A 21,982-nucleotide genomic window follows, 5' to 3' on the forward strand; every position below is an offset into this window, starting at 1 on the left:
AAATTTTTTTTATCAACATATCGTGGTTTCATTGATAAAGATTCTCAGTGGATCGTTCATTTTCATTCCAGGAGAAAACGTAACAAATGATGAAAGCTGATGGAAACAAGTTTCTAATTGTTTATGAAACAAATTTTACTTTACGGGACGTAGGAATTTTATACTGGCATGAATTGTTCTCGATCTCACGATATTTTCACGTGAAAAAACTGATCGTTAAATCGCCAATGAATAATTGTAATTTTTTTCACCAACATTCACTACTGTGAAAAAGTTGTAATTTCGCGTCCAGACTGTACCAAAGAGCATTCGTGTTGAAAGATACGAGACGTAAACAAAATCTCAAGTGGATACTCTCGTGAGCAGACGGTAGGAAAGAAAGGTACACTCTGGCTTAGAATAGACTAAACTTACCGACAATATTACTACCACTGAATTTTTCATTTGATCTATTGCTATATAAATTAATGAACACTATATTTTGACATTTAACATTATTATTCTTACAACCGCATATTTCAGTTCTGATTGCCATTTCCGTGCTTTTTGGTAATCCTATATGACGCATGTTCGAATAGATGTAGTTGTGGGTGATTTAAATTCACTATTGAATTAAAGATTAAAAATTAAATAAAAAAATAACGAACAAGTGGGAGTAAAAGTACGTTGTAATAACGGTAGTGAAACACGACGTTCGGGATCGGTTATATTTTATATATGGTTATCAGCCTCAGAACTCCGAAAGATAAAATTGATAAAATTGATAAATGATATCCATCTAGTTAAGGTCAGTCCGAAGTTAGTCATTGTTGAGCTCGATACGGCTACCTTACTCGAAATCGGTCGGACGAAGGTGTTGCTCAAAAGGCATCGCGTAATGTTCGCACTTCTATGCTGCCTCTTCTCAGTCACGCGTGAAATTATTACGCTGTTGTCGAGCAGTCGGAAACGATTGAAACCTATGGCGGATCAACGAGGCGGTAGTAAACTTGTCGACGTTAGAAACAACGGTGTTAACGGAAACTCGATCTTCGAGGTAAGCTGAAAAAATAACGGAGACTCCTTTCATCCCTTTGCATTATTTACGCATTTCCAATGAGCCGAATGAACGCTGCTGGTTGGCTGTTGATTGCATTCGTATTTCGTAATCATCGGCTTCCGATCGCGAATATCGCATATCAGCTCTTTCCGCAATAATGTAGCTTATATTATGGACGCCATCGAACGAGACGCGGCTATAATCGTGAAACTTCTCGCGTCAGTCTTATTCCTCGCTTCGTACGATTCGGAGCTCTGGATTATATGGTGCAAGTGACGTAACACATACGCCTCGGCGCGACGCGAAGTTATCTGATTTTACTTTTGGCGGGAATCGAGCGTACTTTACAATTCTTGCACGGTGAATCTACAACGTTTTTTTGTGACGCAAGGTTTTCGATTCTCTCACGTGTGTATCGAACCAGTAATGATGTAGATAACAGCGTATAATCTGGTCATTTGATTCATCGATTTAGTTACACGTATTGCGTACACGAATCATTCGTGCTTCCTAAACTTCGGATACTTGATGGGATTAACTCGTGGTCAAATGTGTACAACCGTCTTTTGTTTCGCGCGGTCACAATGTTAGACGGTAATACTACGACGATGACGTCACACGTCTATGTACGTACAAAAGTTACTCACAGCGGCATTGCGGAGCTGTAGCTTGTAGTGTGATGATATGGTGTTGCGTTCCTGTGCGAATTGATACTGTAATATTATAATCGGACTTCTGAGAAGGGCAAAACAAGAAAGTGTTTATTCGTGCGGTTAATAATCCAGAATAGTAAACGATTTATATATTATCAGATAATTTTTGATTATTGGGGAGAAAATTGATCTGTTCGTTATGTGACAATGTCGAAACGCAAATTGCAGGTATGATTCAGGATTCCGTATCAATTATTTAGCAAATTCAAAATCTCGATTGTCGTATAGAGTAAGTTTGTTATACTATTTCTGCGTAATATGTTTGACTATCTTTTCAAAACATGTAATATTGGGTCATTTATTCAGCCTCTTTGCTTTTTTCTCGTCATGAGTTTTATTGATAACTTTTGACTAACACGATTGATTTCAAGTATGTGCTGCAACAACCATAGCATATTTTCTTTTCTCATCGCGTAAATATACGCAAAACATGGACGCTACGTAGGCTTATTTTGTTAGTTATATTTACGCGTTTCCTTTTAAGGGATTACATTTAAAGACAGGGTAAAGTTTCGAGTTTAAATTAAACGTACAATAACGATACTTCGAGTAAACGGAACATGTATACGAAACGTATTTTTACATTCACGCTTCTCGTGCTTTTTTTTGTGTAGATTCGGAAATGTCGCGCTAATCCGAGAGTGTATTGCAAAACTCACAAGATGCGTTATCGCAATCAAATGACATTTTCTTCCATATTTCGGTTCCTCTGAATTACTTACATTGTAATCTTACGACATTAAAATGACCGGACAACATTGTCAGATATTTGTCATCAGTTGCATCTGTTATATTAGTTATGAAAGAACCCACAACGAAATATAAGAAATAATATGGAGTAAGTTTATCGACGTAGAATTTTTTTTATTTTATATGTTGTGCTTTTTAACAAAGCTGCGGTCGAAAGCGAGTCGGTAGAATTAACTATCACTTATCAGTGAGGTTGCGTCTCGCTATTTGTCAACATCCTTTCGCCAATTCGAGTACTTTATACATGTAGTAAAGTGATTCCCAGGATGAAATATACTAATTATGCGGATAACGGAGATTTTTTTTTTCTTTTCTAACTGACCTCATAATAATTCAATTACAACACGCAGTTGTGAGACAAATATGCTTATCCTGCTTCCGATTATTATCATTCTAAGCGTGTAGCCTGAAGCAGAGTAGAAGACGCAACGATTAGAAGAAAATTTCACATATTCCGTTCAGTTTCGTTAAACCGTGTGGACTGATTATCTCGCACAATTATAGTGGATTCATTATTTATATTTTTACCTAATCGTAAATGTGTATAAGATAAATTTTTCAAACCGTCGATGATATAGATTTTGCTAAACTTGCATCGAATCGCAATTAAGGAAATGTAGTACTCCCACCTCTACCAACTCAGCAATTCACCCTTTTTCTTCCTGTGGGTATTAAATACACAAATGAACGGAAAGGGTTCAAATTTCGTTTGTGTATTTATTGTAAGAAAACAAGGGTCAGTTTGCTCGGTCGGTAAAGGTAGGAGTATTACATGACCTTAAGTCCTCCACGTATCGAAATTTTGAAAAAATTATTTGACACTGTGTAAAAATTCCGTCCGATTTCGTAGATCTAGATTGTTCTTGTACTGTTCATTTTTTCTCGGGGTATCAGATCAGGTATAATTCTTTCAGAGTGGAGATGACATGCACGTCGACGAAACATCGCCGTCGACGCCAATTAGTGGAAAAACAAAACGTTCGCGAAGAATCAGCGACGTTATCGACAGCGTTCGTATCACCGAATATATGCAGGCACCCGGGCATTCGACACCGCAACAAAAAATGCCAGCCCATCTTGATTTGGTTGGTTGAATAAATGAATTGTTTGTTATTCGCCTGGTGTTTCGATCGATCAATTTTGATTGGAAATTAAATTTGCTGTCGCTTATCGAAGAGTAGTCGGAATAAAACCTGAGTATAATCATTACAGAGTGCGGAATTTTTGAAATCATTGCGGAATATGACGGTGATCCATTTGATTGCCTATCTATTCGTTTATCGCTGGATTTCCCAGGTTAAAGTTAGTAACGTTATCGCAACGAAACATTGGGGAAAAAATCACAATTTTTTTTTATTTCACAATGATTTTGAAGGAACTGAGATATCGAAATGTAAGTGTGTTTTGATTCATTACGGTTTACTGAATTTCGGACAATTCCAAGATCGAGTAACAACGGTTTTTCCTCAGCATGAATCGTTACGATGACGTTACTAACTTTAATAAGATTTGAGTTTCTTGCGATCAAGCTTAATCGATCGAAAATTCAGATATACTGTTAACAAAACTAATCAGACCATCCATCAGTATAAGTTGAGAAGGTTCCACACTTTCGCATTGAAGGTGATACCGAAATTCTGAAAAAACAGTCTCGTTGATTATTTTTACCAATCATAAGAAAGAGTCGATGTTAGCGATGGATGCGTTTTGCATCCTTGGATTAAATTTTTTAACGTTCTCGGACGAACCTTCTTAAAATTCACATTCATATCGTCAATCGGTCGAATCTGTGCGGCGTTGGAATTTTATCGGCCGTTGACTATTGTAGTACCCATAGATGTAGAAACAAGCCAAGGCTTAAATTCTCTCTCTCTTTCTCAAAAAAAAAAAAACAAAAAAATCCAACATGTACGACAACAAAATTTGGTGAATTTACATGCGAGACGATAATTGTACGCACAGCGCTTTTTTGAACTAACAATAATGATAGGAATGAACTGCGATGAGAATTACTTACCAGTACATATATTAAAGTTACACTTGCGAATGTTTTTTGAAATTGTCAAATACCGTAGTCACGGTAATTTTTATTCCGAAAAAGCACTGTCCGTACGATTACAGTCGCGCGTGTAAATCAAACAGATTTTTTCCGTGTGGTAGAATTGGAACGAAATCGTATTGGCCGATCGGTTATTCATTTAAGTTCGTTTATTAGTGCGGATCGAGCATAAAACGGGAATTTTTGGGAATTATTCGTCAAGCTGCAGCGTCAAAATTAAAAGTTTTCGAAGCTTTTTCCACATAAGATTGCACGTTTTGCTCTTCTCGGTTTTTTCTACTATACTATTTCATTTGCATACATGTTTGCCTAATTGTCTACCGTGTTTGCATACATTTTTTTTGTAATTCACACACAACTTTCATTGTTTACCTTTCGACATTTGTTTGCCTTATTCACAGGTAATCGTGAGTAAGTAATAAGTAAGATATTCGTATCACGTTGATTGGGAAAATGTTTGTGATACCTGCATTGGCTGAACATCCTGATTATTAATGATAAGCATAAGAAAAGGAAAATTCACATCTGAGATTCAGTATTAACAGATATTGATAAACCATCAACAGGTATCTCCGGATCAAGGATACGAGGGCACACCGTCTAACGATCCCGGCATAATTCCAAGTTGGATGCACAAAAGAACGGATCACATTGACGCAACACCCCCTGGCCCTAGCGATGCAAATGAAATAGAGCAGACTATCGTTGGGTAATTATTTACGACACAGCATATATGTATAATTTTATATGACCGATCTTGGTGGAAAATTTTCGTACCAATTTTCCCTGTTTTTAACATAATATCACTTTAGGTAAAGTTCGACGAATGTGATGAGATTTTTTATTTTTCGCAGAACCCCGAGTGGAATAACAGCTCTTATGCCAGTTAGCCTAGAGTCCGAACAGTATAATATGAGTCATGCCAACAGGGGAACATGCTTAATATTCAACCATGAAGTATTTGAAACAGGATTCTCCAAGCGGGAAGGATCCAGCATTGATGCCAAGCGGATCGAAGCCACTTTCACTAAATTAGGCTTCGACGTTGTTATTCGTGACAATCTTGAGCACAGTGACGTACTCGATGAGATAAATAAATGTACGAAACTTACCACATCAATCATATGGAAAGACTGATTTCATGATCGTGAAAACTTTGACATGATTTTAATCTTTCTTTATCATTGACAGTCATAATTAACGTGTACATCGTTCATTTTTCAGTAAGTTCCGCAGACCATACCAACAACGATTGCGTATGCGTATTTTTACTGACGCATGGGTTGAACAATAATTTGGTTATGGCCAAAGACGTTGCCTACAGGGCTGACAAAATTTGGAAACCCTTTACCGCCGATGTTTGTCCAACGTTGGCAGGAAAACCGAAATTATTTTTTTATCAGGTAAAGCAATCGTCACATTATTCAGGTATTCAACGTCAAGTTAATAAAAAAATCTCCTTTCTTTTGTTATTTTCGCAAGCGGCTGACAAACCAATTTTAATGTATCTTGGAAATTTTGCGCTTTAACCCAGGTTTTCTGAACTTGGATTCCGAACGAATTGTAAATGTAACAGATTTCGTGGAATATAATATGATGTCAATGATCCATTTTCTGTTCTGAATGAAGTTAGTGATATCGGTAAAATAAAATTCAATTGTGTTACAGGCTTGTAGAGGGGACAAATTGGACGGCGGTGTTATGCTAATGTCGCGGACCAGTAATACCCAGACGGATTCCGCAGTTGCCTCGTATAAAATTCCTACCCATTCCGATTTTCTGATTGCTCACAGTTCCGTAGACGGTATGTTACATTATTTAAACTGCAACAAAATTTCGGTGTCCATTTAAATTACTAATATAAGTATTCATCTTCTGCGTCTGACGCTATAGTTTGCTTTTTGACAATCTATGTTCACTAGGTTTCTTTTCGTGGCGTAATCCTGAGGAGGGGACGTGGTACATTCAGTGTTTGTGCTCCGTCCTGGATCAGTTTGCAGAGACGACTGATCTGATGAGGATGCTGACGATAACCGCGCGAAAAGTAGCAACCGAATTCCAATCTTACGACGATATGAATCTGCAGAAAAACGAGCAGAAACAAGTTCCGTCGACAACGTCGATGTTGACAAGAGACTTATATTTTAAACCAAAATAATGACGCAAAGCTTGCATCAATTAATGATCTAGCAATTATAAAGAAGAAAAATAATTGACACTTTGTTCAGCGACAAGATACTGCAGGCGTTGAGCATCGTTCGTGTTTTATTAAAATTACAATTGTTCGTCAGTCATTTTGGGCCCGCACTTTACACTATACAGGTAATATAGTTGTGAAATTTGGATTTTGTGGATTGGCGTTGGAAATATGAAATATTTCCGACTCGGCTACGAGGAGCAAAAACTGGAGAAAGAATAAGTACAAACCCACCTCGCATCATTCAGTAAAACTTGTATAATCTCAGAATATTCAATGTTGAACTTTACACACTTGCATATTTTCTTGATTAATGATACCTAAGAATTTCTTTTTTTTTATACTATATATTTCCATTATCATACGAGTTGGTCGCTTATAATTTATCCATCCTTCCACAATAAGACTGTTCGTTGCTCGTTACCAAAGACACATTTGCTCACATGTGTATTATTATTTCTGACTAGTAGTTATTAAGCTGATTCAACCCCCTTATTAGTCGGTACGAATAGTAATTTATACATAACTTGTATCTTCGTGTCATTTAAGGTTCGTATTACAATTAATCTTTCATTATTACGCTTACTTGAGATTTGTTATTAAACTCTCTCAGTGTGGCGGAAAAAATGGCGCCGTTTTGTAATACACACGCGGGTACAAAAACTTGATGATATTAATTCCTGCGAGTACCAGGTCAATCGCTTACGCACGCATTTGATCGCCCTATTATTGTTCCGTAATATTACCGTTATTTTGCCCGTATTCACTTTACTTTTGTTTAATATTTAATATTTATTTTGCCGTTGTTCTTTTTTTTTGTTTTTTGTTTTCGGTTTTAACCTCTCTAGAACATGCATAACAAGGTTGCGAAATTTGTTATAACCAGAAATTTATGCACGTATGAAAATCATTTGTCGCGGAACACAGCAAAATGCGAATTCAGTGACATCCAAATTCGATCCGTGCGCTGCAATTGATGTGAGCAAAGCATGACGAGCTTAATACGCACTTTCTCTGGTGGCCAGAAGCCACTAAGCACGTGTATTATAGGTACCCTACATGTAAGAAATGTAGCGAAATGCATAATTAGTATATTTTCCTTAATCATAATAGACTAAACGTTGATATGTTAAATATTTATTCAGACGGTACATATGAACTATTAATTGTTACACTACTTATGTAAGTATCATCTTCATAGAAAGTATTAGGATAGTATTATCGTTTTTTATTTACCAACATTTCCGATGATTTTTATCGTAACATTGCAATGATAAAAAAAAATGATAAGGTAATTTTTCAAAAATTTTTCAACAAAAAAAACAGATATGTTCCATCTATCCTGTAACGCGAAAACGGCTATTATATTGTGATTACTATTAGTTGATAATATTATCTGATAAAAAGCCATGTTCATAGAATTCCGTCAAAAGTGCCGCAAAAATAAATTAGAAATAAAAACTGGGTTAGTCTTTATTATTGCATATCGTATACGAATAAAAATTCAGTACGGCAAGCTGCAAGAAATGTTTAATTGTTATATTTCGATGTTGTAAAGTCCTCCTTTCAAGTCGCAGAGACAAAAAATGTAAGCGTGTAACACAGAGGACGTACTTGTTGTAATGTAATGCTGACAAATTTTTTTCGGCCCACCCTCCCAAATCGACTTTAAATATCTCAAAAACAATTGCCTAATTTCTTCAGATTTTTACGTCAATTATAATCCGTGCCATCAACAGGATGGATTTCCTCACTTAAAATACACGTGATTCGGACACATTCTCAGTATATATTTTATTGTGAGAGTAATAATGTTCAAAAAAATCCGTAACTGCGAGGTTTTAGTCGGTATTAGTGCTCCTATCAGAGAAAAAATGCACATCGCCATGTTAGGCAATCTAAACGAATTGAGCTTCCACTAAATAAAACAGAAAATGAGATCTCGAAGTCACAGTTTCGGTTTAAATAAAATTTGAGGGGTTATCTTTCATCATTTTTCGCTGTTATTATACACCGTGACTTCGAGGTGAACGAGCTAAAAATTTGGAGACATGATTTTCATCGGAAATTTCCTGAATCGTGAAAAAAAATCCGACTTTCAAAAAACGATGGCGAACATGGTGGAATTGATGTTTTAAGTTTAATTTTTTGAATTGCGCGCTGAAAATGAAAAGTGAGTAAAAAATGATCATCATGTTCGGAAGATTCAGAAAATTTCTGATAGAAAACCGTATTTTTATTTATTTTTTTCAAAACATTTTTTGAACCGTTTAATCACATTGGAAAATTTCGAAGCAAATTCCAATAATTATGAAAACCCCTATGAACTGAAGTCAGAGATCTTTCATACCCGGGACATGACTTTGTTGACACCTAAATTCTGTGACGAAGTCATAAAAAAAAAAAAATTTATGTCGGCTTTGCGTACAGGATTTGGTGGAATGGCCAGTGTGTGAAAATATCGAATTTACATACAGTAGAACCTTGATTATTCGAATCTCCGTCATCCGAACCCTCAATTATTCGAACCACGGCTTGATTTAGCCGAACGCTCAATTACGCAAACGTCGGCTCAAAAAATACATTTTTGGTGGGAAATATACATTGTTGCTCGGTGAAACATTTGGATAGTTCCAAGATCTTGCGTTTAAAGTAAATAAATACTAACTTTCGCAGCAAGGTAAACAATATAATGATAGCGGTCAATCTCGTATTTAATGGAATATTAACAGTCACCTTGTAATGCCTACGAAAGGGCGAGACACTTTAATTATTTTTTATACCTTTTAAAGGTGCCAGGGGAGAGAGAGATAAGGCGTGCAGGGTACAGATTTACTCATGAATGAATGAAATAAAAGACTCCAAAATACGAATATAATATGATAATTTTGATTCGTCTTCATATATTTTGTATATTTACGTATAATGATTAGATTTTAATGACCGTCTTTTGTTTCGCGCGGTCAGAATGTTAGACAGTAATACTACGACGATGACGTCACACGTCTATGTACGTACAAAAGTTACTCGCAGCGGCATTGCAGAGCTGTAGCTTGTAGTGTGATGATATGGTGTTGCGTTCCTGTGCGAATTGATACTGTAATATTATAATCGGACTTCTGAGAAGGGCAAAATAAAAAAGTGCTTATCCGTGCGGTTATTAATCCAGAATAGTAAACGATATATATTATCAGATAATTTTTGCTTATTGGGGAGGAAATTGATCTGTTCGTTACTTGACAATGTCGAAACGCAAATTGCAGGTATGATTCAGGATTCCGTATCAATTATTTAGCAAATTCAAAATCTCGATTGCCGTATACAATAAGTTTGTTATACTATTTCTGCGTAATATGTTTGACTATCTTTTCAAAACATGTAATACTGGGTCATTTATTCAGCCTCTTTGCTTTTCTCTCGTCATGAGTTTTATTGATAACTTTTGACTAACACGATTGATTTCAAGTATGTGCTGCAACAACCATAGCATATTTTCTTTTCTCATCGCGTAAATATACGCAAAACATGGACGCTACGTAGGCTTATTTTGTTAGTTATATTTACGCGTTTCCTTTTCAGGGATTACGTTTAACGACAGGATAAAGTTTCGAGTTTAAATTAAACGTACACTGTAAAAAATTTGCGGTGTAAACAAGCTCGGAGTTGTTGTTTAGGAATATCGGTGTCACAAACAACACCAATAAAGTGTATGAAAGACTCCGGCGATGTTGTTGTAATTAAAAATGGTGTTATCTTAACTAAATCAACACCATCTGCAGTGTTTAACTCATACTGACACCTTTTGGTGCAATTTAAATGACTAAGGTGTTGATTCAGCCTCTTCAGAAGTTAGTAAGCAAGCTCGGTGTTATTGGCTGGGAATTTCGGTGTCACGAATAACACCAATAAAGTTTATGAAATACTCCGGCAATGTTGTTGGGATTAAAAATGATGTCATCTTACGTGAATCAACACCATCTGCAGTTTTTTACTCAAACAGACACATTTCGGTGCAATTTGAATGATCAAGGTGTTGATTTACCCTCTTCAGAAGTTAGTATATCTTCAAAATAAAAATTCTCATAGTCACAATGAGCCTCGTCTGTGGTACGAGGTATACTCACTGTCTAGATGTCGGAAATCTTCGTACATAACTTGAGAATTGTATTCAGTGATTATATCTCACCGTGCGCGAGATTACTCGGGAAAAAAATAGTCCGCCCTAACACGATAAAATTAAATAAAAACAAACAAATTACAATTCGTATTTGATCCAATAAGATTATATCAGATTATACGCATGTATGTATAAATTAGTATATATTATATGGGCAACATTTATTCGCTAATTCAAAATTTAGCACTATATGGTGTCGAAAATGACGAGTTGCGTGTGTTTAACAAGCTGACCGTGAGCCAGCCCTCGATCTTCCCGTTATCACACTGCAGGTTCCAAGTTGACGGAATAAAAAAATATTAATATCCAATTCGAATTTCGAACTACAAATTCAGATTCGTGATTGATGTGTCGAAAGTCCTTGGATACCATATTACATGAAGATAATATGATTTTCTTTTATTTTGAACCACTATAATGGATCCACCATTATGAATTTGGGAATTCTGACCTTGGATTTGTTATCGGTGACCCAAAAAACCTCCGACTACTAATTTCTACCAAAATCCGAATATTTTTAGATTTTATTCCACCATATTGGATTCGCCATTTTAGATTTTGCAAATCTGACCCCATATTCGTGATCAACGACCCCAGAAATCTCATGGTACCAATTTTCATTCAAATCCGTTGATCCATTCTCAGGATATTTTTATTTTATATTTCGGAGATTTGTTGTTCGAATAATTCAAAAAGTACTGAACCGATCAAAGCAAAAATCTAATCAGTTCTAAGTTTTGAAAAGCCGCGTCGATTGGGACCAAAATCATTGAAATGCGGTGCCTCGTTTTTGAGATATCGTCGGATAAAAAAATTGATCAGATACGTATATACATACACACATACACACACACAGTCGTCCGTCCGAAAGCGGTCGGAGATGATTCTCTGGATCTTGAAACGTCAAGATTTAGTGAACACCTAACTTTTCATTTTCGGGGTGATGACAATAATTTCCTTTTTTCTCCGAAAATGGAGAAACGGGAAGTTAAAAAGCACCAAATAGTGTTGCTTCCAAACCGAAATGCAGTCTATAGAAGTTTTATAGAAGTTCACACCGTCGATTGTTTACAATGTGTTGGTTTGACGGCGATGGTGTCAACCTCAAAATCCAAGTCTGTCACAGATTTGCGTGTACACCGACACAGTGTTGCATTGACACCGATATAATGTTGAATTGACACCGATGGTGTCAATCTGATGTCGAAAGCTCTTACGCGTACAAGTTTTAACATGCCGCAAGTCCTTAGCCCGCAGTCAGAGAAGCTCAGTTTCCTCCACGCGCGCTTACAAGCAGTCGCTTCGCATTTCAGGTAAAACGTGTTGTCTGCCTCGTGTATGGTTCTAATTATGTCGGAATCAGATTTTGTTAATGTTTTTACCGTGACTTTGCTTAATATGGATGGCCCTGAAATGGAAAATGTGTTGATTGATAGTGCGCAGCAAGCAGCAAATGTGCAGGATGCACCGGATAGTGGTGACATTGTTACCGGGACATCTTTCCAGTTGCGAAAGGGACGATACAACGGGGAGACTAAATAGATAAAAGTGCTCACTCCCAATGGCAAGCCCTTGGAATAGAATGATTTTATTATTACAGGTAAGTGTTAATAAATAATATTTTCCAATAAATCGTTAAATGCTATTTTCTGTTCATCTAACACTATTTGATGTTCTTTGAATAGTATCTAGGGTTCTTTCAACGCTCTATGGTGTTATTTTAAACCATTTGGTGCTGACTTGTATAATTGAGTACCAACCAAGCATTATCATTTCATTCCGCGTACTGAATTACCAAAACGCTCGGTGTACACTAACCTATCTCCATTTGGTGAATTTATTGGAAATAAATTATTAAATTGGAATAAAATACTGCCACATTCTAGTCGGCATTGGCTTTGAAAAAAATTTTGAATTAACATATTTTATCTATATATAAGTGAAACTTTAGCCCGATATTTTTTACAGGATCATATACAGTAGCGAATTATTTATGTGTTAATAAAACTATCTAGCATTTACTGATTTAAATTTCAGGAAATATTCTATGACCCTGAAGGCCGGTCAGGTTACATCTCCTGGAGACTGCGCACCCTCAATAGACGTCGTCAGGTGCCAAGTAAAGAAGTTAAAATTGAGCAGAAAGAAAACGTTCGACCCCCAAAAATGTGTACCCTCACAATGAGGAAAGTGCGCAAGGACAGTTGATCTTCCTCCGCAATGCCTGTCCTAAGACACAAAAGAAAGAAATTTTATTGGCACAGGCGGAGGCAAATTTGATAGGTATGACAATTTTATATCTGAATTTTTGTTAGCGAGAAGCGATTTTCAATTTAATCCATCCGATAGAATATTCGTGGTGAAAAAAGTAGTTTCTGGATTTCTTTATAAAGTCGGATTTTCAATTGCAACCCATATTGATGAACAGACGGATCTACCCGTATTTCAGGTCATCACTCATATCTTTGTACATCGCAATGTACCATTCGTTATTTGTACCAAATGTAAAACAAAATATTTTAGTGACGAGTACCATGCTTTTGTAGTCGAACCCAAAATTATAAAGACCTATAGTTTAATCGATCTCAATCTGTTGGATCATAAATATGCCTATGAATTTCATCAAAGTTATCACAAAACTACTACGTTCGTAGTGCCGAAATGTCATATTTTTTAAACGTACCTATATGCTACTATTTTCATCATTATCATAATTATAATCTATATGTATATTGTACTATTAGTTTTTACGCCGTTTCGTGTCACTCAATTCATATGTTCATATAAATGCATACGGTATTTAAAAGTTCCTATCCCGCAGAACGGAAAGTACAAACAATAATGATTAATTATTATTTAGCCAATTTGTTGTTAAAGAGAAAATAAGTTTTGTACTTTTGATATCAAATATATAATATGTAAGATTATTCTAAGGTTCATGTGGTTATATATATTATATATATATGTATAAGCAAAAATAAGTTTATATATGTATATATTTGAAAGCACATGTAAGGTGTTTACCTATGTAATAGAAATTATATATTGACTTGGATTATCTTATGAATCACTGTATTTTATTTTTAAACCCTACCTCATGTGTCATATATGCATATACCTATATTCATATAAGAAAAAATAGTCGGTTTGCCAATTCTCTGGTGTTATTACCATGGTGTCAATTTTTTGGAGTTGTTTTTTGTTGTTGTATAGTGCTATATTGCGGATGTCAATTTTCTGGTGTTATCAACTGGGTGTCAGTTTTTTGGTGTTATTGCCAGGGTGTTAATCCGCTGGTGTTCATTCGCAAGGTGCTTATTCAGCGGTGCGGATTCTTATGGTGTCCATTTCGATGTTGTTATTTCGCAGGGTTCAAATTCCTTGGTGCTGATTTTTATGGTGTCATAATTGTCTGGGCGTCAATACTCTGGTGTTATTCTGAAGGTGTCAGGTTTCGGGTGTTACTGCAATCGGTGTTACTTCGGAACACCAAACTTTTAACACCGTCTGTTAACACCAAGCATGCACACCAACGGAGTGGACTTTTCGGGACTACGCGTGGTGTTAAAATGGTGTTGATTTTGACACCAAATTTTTTACAGTGTACAATAACGATACTTCGAGTAAACGGAACATGTATACGAAACGTATTTTTACATTCACGCTTCTCGTGCTTTTTTTTGTGTAGATTCGGAAATGTCGCGCTAATCTGAAAGTGTATTGCAAAACTCACAAGATGCGTTATCGCAATCAAATGACATTTTCTTCCATATTTCGGTTCCTTTGAATTACTTACATTGTAATCTTACGACATTAAAATGACCGGACAACATTGTCAGGTATTTGTCATCAGTTGCGTCTGTTATATTAGTTATAAAAGAACCAGCAACGAAATATAATAAATAATATGAAGTAAGTTTATCGACGTAGAATTTTTTTTATTTTATATGTTGCTCTTTTTAACGAAGCTGCGGTCGAAAGCGAGGCGGTAGAATTAATTATCACTTATCAGTGCGGTTGCGTCTCGGTATTTTTAAACATCCTTTCGCCGATTCGAGTTGCAGATAATTAGTCGAGTAATTTATACATGTAGTAAAGTGATTCCCAGGATGAAATATACTAATTATGCGTATAACGGAGATTTTTTTTTCTCTTTTCTAACTGACCTCATAATAATTCAATTACAACACGCAGTTGTGAGACAAATATGCTTATCCTGCTTCCGATTATTATCATTCTAAGCGTGTAGCCTGAAGCAGAGTAGAAGAGGCAACGATTAGAAGAAAATTTCACATATTCCGTTCAGTTTCGTTAAAGCGTGTGGACTGATTATCTCGCACAATTATAGTGGATTAATTATTTATATTTTTACCTAATCGTAAATGTGTATAAGATAAATTTTTCAAACCGTCGATGATACAGATTTTGCTAAACTTGCATCGAATCGCAATTAAGGAAATGTAGTACTCCCACCTCTACCAACCCAGCAATTCACCCTTTTTCTTCCTGTGGGTATTAAATACACAAATGAACGGAAAGGGTTCAAATTTCGTTTGTGGATTTACTGTAGGAAAACTAGGGTCAGTTTGCTCGGTCGGTAAAGGTAGGAGTATTACATGACCTTAAGTCCTACACGTATCGAAATTTTGAAAAAATTATTTGACGCTGTGTAAAAATTCCGTCCGATTTCGTAGATCTAGATTGTTCTTGTACTGTTCATTTTTTCTCGGGGTATCAGATCAGGTATAATTCTTTCAGAGTGGAGATGACATGCTCGTCGACGAAACATCGCCGTCGACGCCAATTAGTGGAAATACAAAACGTTCGCGAAGAATCAGCGACGTTATCGACAGCGTTCGTATCACCGAACATACGCAGGCACCCGAGCATTCGACACCGCAACACAAAATGCCAGCCCATGTTGAGTTGGTTGGTTGAATAAATGAATTGTTTGTTATTCGCCTGGTGTTTCGATCGATCAATTTTGATTGGAAATCAAATTTGCTGCCGCTTATCGAAGAGTAGTCGGAATAAAACCTGAGTATAATCATTCCAGAGTGCGGAATTTTTGAAATCATTGCGGAATATGGCGGTGATCCATTTGATTGCCCATCTATTCGTTTATCGCTGTATTTCCCAGGTTAAAGTTAGTAACGTTATCGCAACGAAACATTGGGGAAAAAATCACAAGTTTTTTTTATTTCACAATGATTTTGAAGGAACTGAGATATCGAAATGTATGTGTGTTTTGTTTCATTACGGTTTACTGAATTTCGGACAATTCCAAGATCGAGTAACAACGATTTTTCCTCAGCATGAATCGTGACGATGACGTTACTAACTTTAATAAGATTTGAATTTCTTGCGACCAAGCTTAATCGATCGAAAATTCAGATATACTGTTAACAAAACTAATCAGACCATCCATCAGTATAAGTTGAGAAGGTTCCACACTTTCGCATTGAAGGTGATACCGAAATTCTGAAAAAACGGTCTCGTTGATTATTTTTACCAATCATAAGAAAGAGTCGATGTTAGCGATGGATGCGTTTTGCATTCTTGGATTAAATTTTTTAACGTTCTTGGACGAACCTTCTTAAAATTCACATGCATATCGTGAATCGGTCGAATCTGTGCGGCGTTGGACTTTTATCGGCCGTTGACTATTGCAGTACCCATAGATGTAGAAATAAGCCAAGACTAAAATTCTCTCTCTCTCTCTCTCTCTCTCTCTCTCTCTCTCTCTCTCTCTCTCTCTCTCTCTCTCTCTCTCTCAAAATAAAAAAACCAATAAAACCCAACATGCACGACAACGAAATTTGGTGAATTTACATGCGAGACGATAATTGTACGCACAGCGCTTTTTTGAACTAACAATAATGATAGGAATGAATTGCGATGAGAATTACTTACCAGTACATATTGTAACGTTCTTTGACGTTACGGAAATAAATATGGATCCGCGAGTTTAATTATCAAGTCAAAAATCAAGAGCGTGAATAAAATGTCGTGAAAATGCTTTAATTGCGTGATATGTGTTTCTCGTTTAAACATTCTGAAACAAGAATGTTTTTACAATAATGTTGGTTGACGCAGCAACCTTATTCTTTTGAAAGACATAAGAGGTTTATAAACGTCTTTTATCTGTGATGACTACTAGATCATTGAAGAGGGGGTAAAACGGGTGGTTTCACCCTTTGTAACAATAAATTAAAGTTACACTCGCGAATGTATTTTGAAATTGGCAAATACCGTAGTCACGGTAATTTTTATTCCGAAAAAGCACTGTCCGTACGATTACAGTCGCGCGTGTAAATCAAACAGATTTTTTCCGTGTGGTAGAATTGGAACGAAACCGTATTGGCCGATCGGTTATTCATTTAAGTTCGTTTATTAGTGTGGATCGAGCATAAAACGGGAATATCTGGGAATTATTCGTCAAGCTGCAGCGTCAAAATTAAAAGTTTTCGAAGCTTTTTCCACATAAGATTGCACGTTTTGCTCTTCTCGGTTTTTTTCTACCACACTATTTCATTTGCATACATGTTTGGCTAATCGTCTACCGTGTTTGCATGCATTTTTTTTGTAATTCACACACAACTTTCATTGTTTACCTTTCGACATTTGTTTGCCTCATTCACAGGTAATCGTAAGTAAGTAATAAGTAAGATATTCGTATCACGTTGATTGGGAAAATGTTTGTGATACCTGCATTGGCTGAACATCCTGATTATTAATGATAAGCATAAGAGAAGGAAAATTCACATCTCAGATTCAGTATTAACAGATATTGATAAACCATCAACAGGTATCTCCGGATCAAGGATACGAGGGCACACCGTCTAACGATCCCGGCATAATTCCAAGTTGGATGCACAAAAGAACGGATCACATTGACGCAACACCCCCTGGCCCTAGCGATGAAAATGAAAAAGAGCAGACTGTCGTTGGGTATTTATTTACGACACAGCATATATGTATAATTTTATATGACCGGTCTTGGTGGAAAATTTTCGTACCAATTTTCCCTGTTTTTAACATAATATCACTTTAGGTAAAGTTCGACGAATGTGATGAGATTTTTTTTTTTCCGCAGAACCCCGAGTGGAATAACGGCTGTGATGCCAGTTAGCCGAGAGTCCGAACGGTATAATATGAGTCATGCCAACAGGGGAACATGCCTGATATTCAACCAGGAAGTATTTGAAACAGGATTCTCCAAGCGGGAAGGATCCAGCATTGATGCCAAGCGGATCGAAGCCACTTTCACTAAATTAGGCTTCAAGGTTGTTATTCGTGACAATCTTGAGCACAGTGACGTACTCCATGAGATAAATAAATGTTCGAAACTTACCACATCAATCATATGGAAAGACTGATTTCATGATCGTGAAAACTTTGACATGATTTCAATCTCTCTTTATCATTGACAGTCATAATTAACGTGTACATCGTTCATTTTTCAGTAAGTTCCGAAGACCATACCGACAACGATTGCGTATGCGTATTTTTACTAACGCATGGGAGGGAAGGTAATGAAGTTATGGCCAAAGACGTTGCCTACAAAGCTGACAAAATTTGGAAACCCTTTACCGCCGATGTTTGTCCAACGTTGGCAGGAAAACCGAAATTATTTTTTTATCAGGTAAAGCAATCGTCACATTATTCAGGTATTCAACGTCGAGTTAATAAAAAAATCTCCTTTCTTTTGTTATTTTCGCAAGCGGCTGACAAACCAACTTTAATGTATCCTGGAAATTTTGCGCTTAAACCCAGGTTTTCTGAACTTGGATTCCGAACGAATTGTAAATATAACAGATTTCGTGGAATATAATATGATGTCAATGATCCATTTTCTGTTCTGAATGAAATTAGCGAAATCGGTAAAATAAAATTTAATTGTGTTACAGGCTTGTAGAGGGAAGGAAGTGGACGGCGGTGTTACGCTAACGTTTCGGACCAGTGATACCCAGACGGATTGCGCAGTTGCCGCGTATACAATTCCTACACATTCCGATTTTCTGATTGCTCACAGTTCCGTAGACGGTATGTTACATTATTTAAACTGCAACAAAATTTCGGTGTCCATTCAAATTACTAATATAAGTATTCATCTTCTGCGTCCGACGCTATAATTTGCTTTTTGACAATCTATGTTCACTAGGATTCCGTTCGCGGCGTGATCCTGTGAAGGGGACGAGGTACATTCAGTGTTTGTGCTCCGTCCTGGATCAGTTTGCAGCGACGACTGATCTGATGAGCATGCTGACGATAACCGCGCGAAAAGTAGCAACTGAATACCCAAATCACGACTCCAAGAAACCGCAGCAAAACGAGCAGAAACAAGTTCCGTCGACAAAGTCGACGTTGACAAGAGCCTTATATTTTAAACGAAATAATGACGCAAAGCCTGCATCAATTAAGGGGGGAAACCGGTCTATGAGGTCCAAAATGTAGCTGTTCTTAATGATTTTTTTTAGCCAGGAAGGAATAATCACAAAATGTTTAAACTTGGAGGATATTTTATTTATGTTTTCAAGTACACTAAAATTTTTTCAACCGATTTCCGCTGGATATAGTGGAGTTACCGCGTGCAGTCCATGGGCGATTGCCATCCGAGCATTTGGCTTGCGCACATCCCTGACGTCGCAATTTTTATCTGTAATCGTCTGGATTTTTTATTTTCATTAAAAACATATTTTCTAAGAATATGAACCTAATTTCGATCAAACAAATCGAAAATTGCATGTTTTTGAGGTGTTTGAACACAATGTCATGTTTTTATACTATATTTTTTCATCTTTCTTGCATAAAAACATATATTTTTAATAACAATATAATCCCCGAATTAAGTTCATATCACGTGGAATTGAATAAAGAATATCTACACCAAATGTCAGAACGATTGATCAATAACTTTTTGAGCTAGAATGTACGCAAGTCGAAAAAAAGTCGTTTCGAGAAAAACGCGTTTGAAATAAAATGTAGCGAAAACGTGAAATTCAAGGCAGTCATTAATTATAAAAAATGCTCACCGGTTAATCAGCTATTCCAGCACCATATAGCAATCCCTCTTCTAGCTCATATGCGTCATTTTTAGCTTGCAACTCCGCTTGACGAGCTATACGACCTTCCTTCGTCTCCAATGAGCTGCGCCTATTCTGTCTCGTCACGCGCTTTCTGTCCATGCTCTCGGCATAATTGAAGCTCTGTGAGCCAACGACGAGATTTAATTCATTCATCAGCATTAGAAGGGCTGAATTTCCTTCATTGAATAATGCAGTAGCCAAGAATGCTGCAACCTCGACTATTTTTGAACCAGCATGTAGATGCTTTGGAGACAGTCGCCAAACGGTTAAATTGAAACTTTCGTTTGCATTCTGCGTATGACCGCCTAAGCATCTCGTCAGCAGATCGTCTCTCGATTAATCTTCGTATATCGGAAGAATTTCTTTTTGAACGTCGGGGTATAATGGGGCAGGGTGCGGTTCAGGCTCTGTTCCAAGTGCTTTAGCTTGTTGCCACTTGCACCAGCTATCTTCTCCCTCTGGACAGTTCTCGTGTTGTGGATTGTTGTCTGTGGATATCATGTGCTGAAAAGTTGCCATTATAGCCTTCTTCGTGTCTTCGAAGCTGTTTATATTTCTTCGAATCGCTAAGCCGTAGTACGTGCTGAGCTGTTTCACCAACGCCTCTGTCAATTTTCCTTTTCCGCCCAGTTTTTCATCTTTCCTGATGTTTCGGAGCCGAGTTCCCATCCTTTTCTGAACATGGCCCATACATTCACTTTTAACAACTTTCAGTTCATTACCGTAGGGATTCAAATTTAGAATTGCTGTGAACGTTTTCGAATCTCCATCACCGTTATAATTACCGTGCGCTTCTTCACAGAACCGACCGGCGGTCACTCAAGTGCTCATTGCATTCGAACTACTGGGAATTTTGCTTTGAAATTTTGACCACATATTCTTGAATAGTTATACTAACGATTCATGCAATAAAAAAAAGACGATTTTTCGATCGGTCTAAACTGGTTTCCCCCTTTAATGATCTAGCAATTATAAAGAGGAAAAAGAATTGACACTCTGTTCAGCGACAAGATACTCACATCATTCAGTGAAACTTGTATAAACTCAGAATATTCAATGTTGAACTTTACACACTTGCATATTTTCTCGATTAATGATACCTAAGAATTTCTTTTTTTTTTTATACTATATATACTTCCATTATCATACGAGTTGGTCGCTTATAATTTGTCCATCCTTTCACAATAAGACTGTTCGTTGCTCGTTACAAAAGACACATTTGCTCACATGTGTATTATCATTTCTGACTAGTAGTTATTAAGCTGATTCTACCCCCTTACTAGTCGGTACGAATAGTAATTTATACATAACTTGTATCTTCGTGTCATTTAAGGTTCGTATTACAAGTAATCTTTCATCATAACGCTTACTTGAGATTTGTTACTAAACTCTCTCAGTGTGGCGGAAAAAATGGCGCCATTTTGTAGTACACGCGCGGTACAAAGACTTGATGATATTAAGAGGTTAGGTGGGTTTCAAAAGCTCAAAATTGGTACATTTTTATGAATTTTTTTTTACTTAATCAACAGAATATTTCATTCCATCAATTTAACACATAAAAGATACATATTTTATAAGTAGTTTGTGAAATTTTCATTGAAAAATATTGAAAATTAAGGCGTGGACACGTCGTCTGCTGTAACCCCTCAAAAAAAAGTTCTCTCGGCGTAGTCAGGATAACTCATGACGGATTCATCTGAAATGCAAAAACCAAAAATTTTCTGTTAGTAGATGTTTAAAACTCGTACTTGGACGAAGGAAAAAAAAAAAAAAAAAAAAAAATTACATTTTTGGCGGCGTTAAAAACAAAAAACCCTTATTTTGAGTAAAATTTGCACCCTTCATGGCCTTGAAAAATTACTTGGAATAGAAAAAAAAAAATTCCTTCGTTCAAGTACGAGATAATGTTATTTTGAAGAAGTGTGCAAAATTTGAAAGAGATCGGTTCATAAGTTTTC

The 21,982-nt window shown here is 36.5% G+C and overlaps 2 protein-coding genes and 1 long non-coding RNA gene across 6 annotated transcripts; all 3 read left to right on the forward strand.

The window, feature by feature from the left end:
• Positions 1–1,067: 1,067 nt before the first annotated feature.
• Positions 1,068–8,835, forward strand: LOC138190420 (caspase-1-like). The gene is made up of 7 exons (XM_069133356.1): positions 1,068–1,920; positions 3,417–3,587; positions 5,128–5,270; positions 5,416–5,660; positions 5,786–5,964; positions 6,230–6,365; positions 6,484–8,835. The coding sequence occupies exons 1-7, from the start codon at positions 1,900–1,902 to the stop codon at positions 6,717–6,719; spliced, it is 1,131 nt and encodes a 376-aa protein (XP_068989457.1). The 5' UTR covers positions 1,068–1,899; the 3' UTR covers positions 6,720–8,835.
• A 908-nt stretch (positions 8,836–9,743) lies between these two features.
• Positions 9,744–21,720, forward strand: LOC124222743 (caspase-1-like). 3 transcript variants are annotated; one of them, XM_046634162.2, is made up of 7 exons: positions 9,744–10,021; positions 15,694–15,864; positions 17,744–17,886; positions 18,032–18,276; positions 18,402–18,580; positions 18,846–18,981; positions 19,100–21,720. In XM_046634162.2, exons 1-7 carry the CDS (start codon positions 10,001–10,003, stop codon positions 19,390–19,392), a joined length of 1,188 nt encoding a protein of 395 aa, XP_046490118.1. In that variant the 5' UTR covers positions 9,744–10,000; the 3' UTR covers positions 19,393–21,720. The 3 variants fall into 3 exon arrangements, with proteins under 3 accessions (XP_046490118.1, XP_046490292.1, XP_046490200.1); XM_046634244.2 differs by lacking the exon at positions 9,744–10,021 and adding an exon at positions 15,329–15,538; XM_046634336.2 differs by lacking the exon at positions 15,694–15,864.
• On the forward strand, positions 11,555–13,090 carry LOC124222922 (uncharacterized). 2 transcript variants are annotated; one of them, XR_006884161.2, is made up of 3 exons: positions 11,555–12,248; positions 12,372–12,535; positions 12,973–13,090. It is a non-coding gene; the product is annotated as an uncharacterized lncRNA (long non-coding RNA). The 2 variants fall into 2 exon arrangements; XR_011176333.1 differs by having other exon boundaries at positions 11,555–12,535.
• Positions 21,721–21,982: the final 262 nt, after the last annotated feature.

The sequence above is a fragment of the Neodiprion pinetum genome, chromosome 1 (genome assembly GCF_021155775.2).
Source record: "Neodiprion pinetum isolate iyNeoPine1 chromosome 1, iyNeoPine1.2, whole genome shotgun sequence".
Taxonomy (NCBI): domain Eukaryota; kingdom Metazoa; phylum Arthropoda; class Insecta; order Hymenoptera; family Diprionidae; genus Neodiprion; species Neodiprion pinetum.